Here is a 10,440-nt window from a genome sequence, read left to right as displayed (position 1 = left end):
CTCCAATCATAAAAACATTTCAAGGCTAATCTCAGATTCTACAGAAAGCCTAACTTTAAAGTCTAATTGTTAACCATAACCCTTACAGCAAGAAAAGCTGTTTATCAGCATATTCCTACATACAATTCATACTAATCTCTAAAACTAATCCCGACTCCAAACTGAACAATGGACATCCAAGAATCACAATCTAGACTCTAACATAATTACATAGCTAACCAAACTTTTTTAACCTAAATGTTTGCCAAATGGCAATTCTACTGTAACATGAAGAGTAAAAAACTCACCTGTTGAGATTTTCCCTTCGTGCCATACAATGACATTTAACCAGAAACCTCACGGAAACCTAATTTATCCTTCCTTCATCCTGTTGCAAAATTGAAATGCTTTACTACAGAGGAAAAGGTCCAGAGGAAAAATGAAATAAAATAACCCTTAATAAGAAAACTCTAGTATAACATTTCTAGGAAACTTATATCCATCATTGTAGCAATAGAATCTTTTTACAAAATTCATATTTTGTAGGCAACCCCTTCAAAATATGAACAGTCCAGGGGTCAATTACCAAATAATTCTTGGTTCTGCCATTAAGCCCAGCAAGCAGCTGGCCTGGTTCATAAAGCTAAGAGTCATGGAGCAGGAGTACAGGTCTGACAATAGCGGGGAATTTCCAGGCTGAGGGCTGTTCTGAAGTATACCTAGCTGCAGATGTGGTTCAATTAGGGATGTTGGTATCCTCGCTTCTCGAAGACCCAAGCAGATCCCCTCTGTCTTGCTACCAATGCACCATAGGCCTAAAAACGCAAACAGGTTCTAGGGTTCTCACCCAAGTCTACCTTCACCTGCTTATTCTGATTATCAGTCTCATAAGGCCAACTGCCTGCTAATTCCTTGAAGGTGGAAATCCAGTGGATTAGGCCCTTCAGTCTGATTCATAGGTATCATATAATCAGAGTAGATCGTAACAATTAGAGGAAAGTATGCATACAGATTGAAGGAACTGGACAGGTTTGGCTTTGAAAGGAATGGGAATATATGATAGTACTCTTCAAATACCTGAAAGGATGGAACATTGAAAAAGAGCAGTAATTATTCTCTATCATTTTAGAGTGTAGGGCATAGAAACAATAGATTTAAGTTAGAGAAAGAGAATTTGCAATTAACTTTTTCAAATTCCTCTTAGTAAGGGGTTGTGTCACTAGAATCTATTATCCAGAGCAAATGTAGATTCCATTTCATTGGGTATGTTGCAACAAAAATTAAACAGCCATTTATCTTTAACTTGGATTTTTTTCACTGAGTATGGGGTTAAGTTCAACTGCTTAAATTGTCTTTCCAATTCTGTGATTAAATTAACTTATACTAGCACTGTATATTTTTATATCTTTTCTTTTCAGAACTGGAAAACACTACTATCCACTTTTTCAGAACACATTTTCTGCATAAGTAGGTTATGCTACATGATTTTTAAGGAGTCCCTGGGAAGTGACATTTAAAATCATTACCATTCTGATTTGAAATAAAATCTACATTTCTCCTAAGCTTTTCGAAGTAATTTCGTGGAATCTACAGACTGAAACTAACAGCTGTCAGAAACCAAAAGGTTGTTTACTTTGAAGCCTTGAGAACAAGTTATTCTGAAAGATCTCAATTTAATCTTCTAGCATCTATGTAGTCAAAATAGAAAATAACCTGAAATATGGTCAGTGCTTTAAAAAGGCAAAAGCATGGTTTTAAGACAGTCTAGTTCCCAGTGAGTTAGAAATTCAAATCTAGGCCACTTAAGGGTTCAAATAATGTCTTCAACCCACACTCAAACATCTGTTAATAAGAAATGCTAAATTTCAGAAATATCATTATAGACTAGTCATAAGCATATAAAACGAAAACAAATAAATGGTGCCTGGTTATTCTGAGGGAGAGAGAATTGGCAAGGCAAGTTTTGTCTATAGTCTTAAAGCAAACTTAAGTCATAACACAGGTTTCATTTGAAGATAATGATCTCTCCAACTCATGGTAGAAAACGAAAACCAAGAAACCATGTTTTTTACTTAGATTACCCCCAAGAGATGTTCATAGCATTCTCTTCTTATTGCTGTCCCCCAGAAGATTATTGCAAAGTATAGAAGATTGAACAGAGGACAGTCCTTGTGAAGCTCTACAACTGAAAGTGTATTTGAACCTGGATCTTCCAAGAGATATTGCCCAAATGCATACTCCAATATATATCTTCCCTGATTGGAATGAGATGGTTTCATAGGCTCTATTGGCAAGAAACTGGTACTGTGATAACTTTCAGGTCTGGCAGGATCCCAAACACTGGAGAGAATACAGAGTTACAATGACTAGTTGGGAAATTAGGAACAAACCAGGAAGTTCTTTGAAGGTCTTCTTGTTTTATGGAGGTGCAGAAGAAATAAAAAAGGACACACACCATTCAGTTGACCAAAATATTTTACTTTAAGCTTTCAAGTTTAAGAAAACCAAAATCAGGGGCATGTCAACAGCCCTCTCCAAAGCTATCATACTTATCTAGCAACTGACATTAATTTTGCAATTTAAAGAAAAACATACTTGCCAGAAATGCACACAAAATAAGTTTCTACCAGTGTAAAAAAACATTTAGACATCTATGCATTTCAGCTTTTAATTAAATATTAAACAAAGGTCTAAACTTCAGCTTGTTGAGCCTTTTTTGATATAATTCTATTTTATATTCCCCTCTTACCCCAAGGTGCAATTCTGCAACAGGAAGCAGAATAAATCTTTTCATGAACATCAAATTGTGATTTTTACTGTTTAGCTTTGTTTTTGAATAATCCAGTGCAATTAATTTCAACAATATTCAGGCAATTTGATATGGTCAAGCAAAACATGTAGCTTAACTACAGAAACTGAAACAGGCTCAATATTTTTCTGCTTATCTGTTTGATTCAAGAAGGAATTCAACAAGGTGGTGCCACTTTAGCACTGCCAAGGTCATCCACCTTTCCACAGATAAGAATTTATCTCTAAGTTACAGAAGAAATGCTACTTTTACAAAAGCTATCCTATTTTGAACTTTTATTGAGAGAAATTTAAGGATTTCTATTACTCAGTAATGAACATTTCCAAAATGTTTTTCTTTGTCATTACACTGTCCTATTCTTACCCTTTTTTCCTTTCCTTGGAAATGTTATGCTTATACTATAAGACAAATATACCAATTTAATAAATATCCTTTTGCAATAGAAAACCTGTAAAAAAACTCTATAGGTCGAGCATGATCTATCTTCTTTCTGTATTTAATAGACAATTTAGGAATTTCGGGGGTTCTGCTGAGATCTGGATTTGGTAAATCTATGCTAATCAACCATGAATTTCTTCAATAATGTAGCAAAGTATTCCTTATGGGTATTAGCTTTGCTGCCAAGAAAGTGCAATTGAGAAAGAATCCTGCACAAGTATTTTGAACCCTCTTCTTTATGAAAAAGACAGTGGAACTGTCGAAGCATGCTTGACAGATTTCCTTCTCACAAAACCTTCATTTATTCACCAGCTGTGACTGAGGGCCTTTCTTTTCTTTCTATACCTTTGAACTTTAAGAGGCTTCTTAAAAATCTACAAGTATCAATAAACCCCGAATAGCAAGAGTTAGGAATTTATAACTGTTTTAAACTGAACTCATTTTTGAGAACTTTTTTCAAGAACTTGGGAGTGTTAACGGAGTGCTAACTGAAGTATTTTATTCTCAGGTAACTATCAAAACCATCATTTCTCACTGCAGTTATTGCTTCTCACATAATCCATAGCATAAATTCCTATCCTTACTACCCGCCCAAAATCTGGTTCCATATATTTATATTTTCTTCTGGTTTGCATTCATTTCTTGAGATTTTCATCTTGATTGAAAATATTTTTTTTAAAAAATCTATAGTTTCAATATAATTTTAGAAAAATACTAACTCCATATTCTGTATATGCCCAGTTTCAGGGGAAAATAGAATTCCAAACAGCAGATTCATAAACCTCTGTTTTCCATGAATTGTTTTACTATCTATGAAGTTTTCCACATAATGTTTGGATTGTACTATTAAGAAAAGGCAAATATTCAATATTACCCTTGCAAAAGTACTTTCCTGTTTCCTTCTTTGCTTGGCAGTCTTCCAATCAGGCTAGAAGGAATCATGGAACAGGCCTTCTGCTTTGGGATTGCTACAAATCAAGAACTCCCCATTGCCAATGCTGCCCTCCTAAAAATATTTAGACTTTCTTTGCCTCCATTGCTGCCACCTTCCTTCTTTAAGGAAGGTCTCAAAATACTTCTGATGAAGCTTGTGAGAAGAAGAGATCATGAAAGCTATGTATTCTGGAAGCCATTTCTGCCAGCACAAAGTTGCCAGTATCCAATTTCTTTAAACTAAAACGTACCAAATAGAATGTAAGGATTTTCCTTTTTAAAGACGATTTCATTATTACCGCTATGGTGCTAGAAGGAAACTGATTAAGACTTTCAGGAAAATAGCTGTCATGCTATCTACATTAAACTGCTTCAATTCCATTCCTTTTAGTGGGGTTTTGATCAGCTAATTATGTGCTACAATATAGCTATTTTTCCTGCACAAGAATACCAGATTAGTCTTCATTACTTCCATTAAATTGGGAACAGAACTTGCAGACAATGAAACTTCAAAAAGTAAGATAGCATGAAAGCAATTAAGCATCTATTATTGTTCTGGTGTCGCTGGACATCATCTTTCAGACTTCAGCTTTAAAAATAGCAGACACACATTAGGACAGATAGAAAAGAGATTTTCTTTTATGAAAGGCAGTACTATGTTATGACCTGACTAAAGCTTGGTAACATTAGTCCTATTTAAGCAGCTAAGAGAAATATAGGAAACGCTCCATTCTGGTTGAATAGAGGCACACGAAGACAAGGAATCAATTGCAAGGCAACCAGGTGGGACATACCTGGCCATAAGTATCTGCAACATAGTAGCTGCTGAAATTTGCATCACTAACATAGGGTGCTGGCTGGTAATAGCAAGTGACATTATTAGCGTTAGGGATGATGTTTTGCTCCACAAGAACTCTGAGGGCCAAAAGGGAGATCAAGTTCAGTGTCTGTCTACGTTCATGCCCCATGAGACATACTGTGCTCTCATTCACCACTTTCCGCAAGGTCATTAGGTAGTCATATTTGCTTCTGTCCTCTTCCGCAAAGTGATTCTGCAGGTAGGTTTCCAATTTGCGCTGCTGTTCCAGAATATCTGGGAAGTCTATGAAGAACCTGGAGCACATGTAGCGCTCTAAGGTTTTGATTTCCTCTTTGTCCATAGGCTGGAAATCCCTCACAAGAAGGTTACTGTATTTGAGGAGCCCGCCTCCCCTAATTTCCTCAGGGTTCTTGGTAGTTATCAGTCTGTTCTTAAGATGAAGAAAGGCGGCCTCAAAATCGCCGTACATACTTTCCCCAATGACAGTTGGATGGAAATGCTCTGACATTGGGTTTGCTGAGCACTTGTAATAAAAAAGCAGGGAGTCTAATATTATTTGAAAAGAATCCACACTGAACTCAAACTGCCGCCGTATACGATCCACAAACTTGAGTTCTACATTTCTGCCATGCCTGTTAGAAAGAGATATTAAGCTCCATCGGTCATTTTCAGTGGATACCTTCACCAACTTTTCAATATATACCTCCTTAAGAGTCATGGGAGTAATCTTGAGTTTGTTCACACCTTCAGGCAAGAAATTTAAAAGGGACTGCAGCACCACTTCTTTGACCAACTGGAACTCAGTCTCACTTGGAAGGGACACCTGAAAAACAAGATCTAGATCTTTACAACCCAGTCCGTTATCTTTAACCAAGACATGACCAGCTGCAGAACCATTCAGTCGAACGTCGTGCACGAGAATGCTTGCTTCTTCCAGCCTGCTCCGAACAGTTTGTATGATCTTCTTCAAAGTTATCTTCAGCGTTGGAAAATTGCCCCGTCCATGAATTAGCACTACTTCTGATAGGATCTCATGCAAGCGGCTGACCTGTTCCCAACTTAGTACACTGCAAGATGTGGCGTCAGCCTTTGGTCTCTTGTCTGCCATTGTAGATTAATGTTTGAACTAGAAGGGAAGAGAATATCGAAATAAGATACATCCTCTTAGTACAATTAAGCAAATTTGAGATCTTAACGAGTGATTGGGAATGTTCTTTATGGAAAGGAATAAGAATCTGGATGAAATATTGTAAGCATTTTGTATTTGCTATAGTCTAAACTGGTTCACTGATTCTTTATACTCAATTCATTACAATTGTGGTTCTCTTTGCACATTAGTTTCTCCAGCAACTTCACTATTTCTCAGAATGCCTGAAATTCTCACACATCGTTTTTGTTGCAAGGAAAGAAACCCCCGAGAAAATTTTGCACCTGAGATACATCTGCTCTTATTTGTTAGATCAAATTTTATATGAATATATTAAAAACCATTTTTCCAGCTCCTCCTATTCAGACATTTTGCCCCTAAAAATATTAGTCTAGGGACCTCTTATCCTACCTTGATACAAGGAACGGCTGGGAAAAAAGATATATTAGACCCTTTCATGAACAGAATTAAGTTCATGACAAATTGCCTCCGTTAGTTTGATTACCCCCTTCATCTCTACACCAGTTTCCTTACTTACCACTTTTCTCCCACATGGTATAATCATTTTAATGGGATTTGACACGGATTTCATGTGAAAGAAATAGAGAAATCCACTTATAAGAAACTGGATGCCTCTTTTAAATCTGAGCCAAACCATTTAGCCTTTCCTTTAAAGGATTTCTAGGCTAGCTTATAGGACACAGTCCTCTCTAGAGAATTAATAAACAGAGACACCTTACAAAAATACCTGTTAACAACCATTTTCAATCAGTCTACTACAAGTTTCACTAGTTAATGCTGGACACAACCACAATTTCACACTTGCCCACATAGACCCACATACTCCAAGTTTAATTATTTGAATTTAGGTGGGTAGAAATGTACTGGTTGCCTTGTTTTAGAGTTACAGAATGGCACAGAAAAGTTCTTACAAGAAAAGGTCTCAACCAAAACTCTAATGCACAAAAGGGATCATGAGAAGTAAACTGGATTGCTCTAGACAGAAAGAACAACTTTCTTCTTCTCCCTCTCCTGATATGTATGGTTAGACAACTTGATTTCAATAGAAATGAGCCTTGCACCCAAATATGTTTGTATCCCACCCCTCTACCACCACCTTCGTTTTCCGAAGACTATCCCTGGAAGAGAAAGAATTTTGCTATTACTGTTAGAATATTGAGAATCCCAGACTCTTGCTGGTCTGCAAATCCCAGGGTAGAGCCAGCTAATTTCCGTATGAATCAAGTACGTAGACTAAAGATGCACTTTCTGTTGAGACCGAGAGAATTTAGCCCCGTGTCTGCTCTTCTGCCGCATTACTTCAGCACCAGTAGCAGAGGAATGCAGCACATATGGTATTCACTAAAGTCATGCTGCCTATATGTGCCCCTTGTCTTCTCTCTAGTCACAGCAATTCTCAAGATGGGTATCAGCTGGCCGGTGGCAAGAAGGGCAAATTCCAGTAACAATACTTGGCTAAGTGAAAAGCAATATATCAGGAAAGGTGCTATTTGTATGCAGTTCCCTTAGGAAAGAAACAATGAACACAGCATCTTATCGGAGATATTTTCTTATTTAGAAGACTAGACAAGAACCAGACATCTAGTACCTCCTTAGCAGAACTGCTTAGACTAAAAATGAAAGTGCCATTATATTCCCCATTATGTGTGGCCTAAGGAGGCCAAATAACTTAGAATGTCAAGTAACAGACTTCCCATGGGTCCCACTGAAACACTAGACCTGTTGCCCCTCAAAAATCATACAGGAAAATCATGTTAATGTATTCAAGGCAGCATTAGAAAACTAAACATGGAAAGCTGCAATAGAAAAGGAGTTAAATCATTTGGAGTTGCATAGGAAATATTCTAATAAGCTGTTATTTCATGGCATTTATCTTTAGATAAGAAGCACATCAACGATATACTATACAATTAAAAGAATTACTATAAAATAGATTGATATTATGAAATATTTTTCTATTTCATTGCTCAGCAGCAATGCTGAGACATCACTTCAATATACAAACCTATTTTTAGGCTGTACGTATATCCATCAAGGCTACTATTATATTACTAGATGGTAGTATTTCCACAGAGACTTACACTGAAGTCTTTCCCAAAACCGCTAAACAAGATTGCTTTATTCCGGAGTTACAAAAACCATTGGAGCTGTTCACATAAAAGACATGTGTTTATTTTGTAGAGCACACTTTCCCGTAAAATGGTAGAACTGAAATTAATGCTTAGTAGAGTCATTTTGCTATGCAGCTTTCCTAGAAAGCTGATCAGAAATGCTGAGATGTCAAGGCAATGCAGACAGAACAAAATGTGATAAAGATGGCCTGCACATTCTTTATTTCAGAGAGGAGCCTCTGCTGGATCCTTCTGCTTTCTATTTACAGAATGCTCAATTTGAATCCAACCCATTCATCTGAAGCAGCCTAGTTACAAGGTATTTTTCATGCAGGAGTCATCCTGCCTCATTCACAGAATGTTAAAGGTGCCCTGCAAGCAAGGCAAGGGTAACTACTACCATCTATTTTTTAAGCTACTGCATATACAAAAGGAAAAATAAAACAGTTGCATGATAAAATTGAATAGCGGCAGGAGTTTAGGAGCTGTCCTTCTCAAAGCACCCTTCATTGCAGACATCTGGCTGGAAAACCGAAGCTCACATATTAGGGGGTGCCCAGATTACCAAAGGCTGCTGTAGAAGACTTCTTGTTTCACAAGGCCAGAATCTTGTGCAGAATACAGTATGGACAGAGCTCTTTGGAATAACTCTGACGCTTGGAAAATGGAAGGCTATTTAAAAAGCAACCAAGCAAAGGTAAGTGACTAGACCAGGGGTCCCCAAACTTGGCAACTTTAAGACTTGTGGACTTCAACTCCCAGAATTCTGCAGCCAGCATTAGCTGGCTAGAGAATTCTGGGAGTTGAAGTCCACAAGTCTTAAAGTTGCCAAGTTTGGGGACCCCTGGACTAGACTCTTATCACTATCTTGAAAGGACTGAAAAGTAGTTGTTTCTGATGAACCAACTTGAGAAAATAACACTCATCAGACCAAGAAGAGTAGGAAGCAACCAAATAAGTGAACAACAACAAAAGTTAACTTATCATTGAAGCCCATGGTATTTCAGCAACAGGTGTGGCTGTTAACACCCACTTAGTAACTGGCTTCTGACAGAAACATCCAGCTGCCTCAGTTCTCCCCAGGGAAATTGGCGTAAACAGTCATTTCACCCGGTTCTCTCTCTCTCCTACAAAGAAGCTAAGGAAAAATCGTTCAAAACCTTTCTCCTTGGAAAGGTCTACCAATTAATAAGAATTGCTGCCATTTTTTTGTTTTATATATCTATATCTATCTGTAAATAATCACGCAGGTAAAAGACGCATTGCAACTCGACCCACAGCCCCAACTCACACCGGAGCCTGCAACTGCGCTACTACGCCGCTCAACCCAGGCAGTTCATGCTGAAACGCGTCGGGGAGATGCACGCTACCTTCCGGGGGCACCAAGACCCGCTACGGATGTGGGAAGACGCGACCCGCTGGCTCAGAGGTCGAGCTCGAAAGGGGACGAAGCCTAAAGCGGCTTTAGGGGAGTCAGAACCAGGGTCGACCAAGCCCTTTTGTCTGGTTTCCCTCCAATGTCGCTGCGAGAGCAAATGCCTTTCGTGGTGCCACTGTTGCTGGCTGGACTTTATAGCGTAGAAGTTTCTAAGGTTTCCTTCGGCTCCCGGGGTTTGGGGGGCTCAGGGCGCTCAGGTCTAACTAACCCATTTGCACACAAACCTCCGTTTTCCAGCTAAGTCGGTGAGCGGGGAGGGCGCACGAGCCTCAGCGACGCTGGACCCTTCACCTGCGGTGGCAGCTCGGCCGTTCCGGTCTCTTGCAGCTTAGCATAATTTTTTTCGCCCTCCTCGCGGATTCATTTATAAGCCCCGCCCTCGGACAGACTACGCCCCTTCAGGCGGGGCAGAGAAAAGGCGACGCTCTCTAAGAGTTGGAGCGAGGTTTAGCGAGCAAAGTGGGAATGAGTAAAATCGTGGAAGTAGGAATCAAGAGCTCACTGAAAATATTTTCGCCTTTGATGAGGGCTTTCACTTGGAACTTTAGCTGGCGGATTAACTCCCAGAATTCCCCAACCAGGGAATTCTGGGAGTTGAAGTCCGCCAGGCTTAAAGTTGCCAAGGTTGGAGAGCCCTGCCCTAATGAATAGGCCCCGTCTTGTTTAAAAATAAATAAGTTGCTGTCTTAGAACTTATGCCCTGGTGATATTGCAAGAATTGGATCCATTCATGAACCAAGAGAC

At 38.8% G+C, this 10,440-nt stretch overlaps 1 protein-coding gene across 2 annotated transcripts; it reads right to left on the bottom strand.

The window, feature by feature from the left end:
- Positions 1 to 2,441: 2,441 nt before the first annotated feature.
- Positions 2,442 to 10,064, bottom strand: TENT5C (terminal nucleotidyltransferase 5C). 2 transcript variants are annotated; one of them, XM_087926221.1, is made up of 2 exons: positions 9,921 to 10,064; positions 2,442 to 6,105 (listed from the first exon to the last, which is right to left on the bottom strand). In XM_087926221.1, exon 2 carries the CDS (start codon positions 6,085 to 6,087, stop codon positions 4,924 to 4,926), a length of 1,164 nt encoding a protein of 387 aa, XP_087782347.1. In that variant the 5' UTR covers positions 6,088 to 6,105; positions 9,921 to 10,064; the 3' UTR covers positions 2,442 to 4,923. The 2 variants fall into 2 exon arrangements, with proteins under 2 accessions (XP_087782347.1, XP_087782348.1); XM_087926222.1 differs by lacking the exon at positions 9,921 to 10,064 and adding an exon at positions 9,550 to 9,639.
- Positions 10,065 to 10,440: the final 376 nt, after the last annotated feature.

The sequence above is a fragment of the Pseudonaja textilis genome, chromosome 2, assembly GCF_049901715.1.
Source record: "Pseudonaja textilis isolate UNSWEBS1 chromosome 2, rPseTex1.2, whole genome shotgun sequence".
Taxonomy (NCBI): domain Eukaryota; kingdom Metazoa; phylum Chordata; class Lepidosauria; order Squamata; family Elapidae; genus Pseudonaja; species Pseudonaja textilis.
The sequence above is the reverse complement of the archived record's forward strand: the minus strand, read 5'-3'. Positions and strand labels throughout refer to the sequence as shown.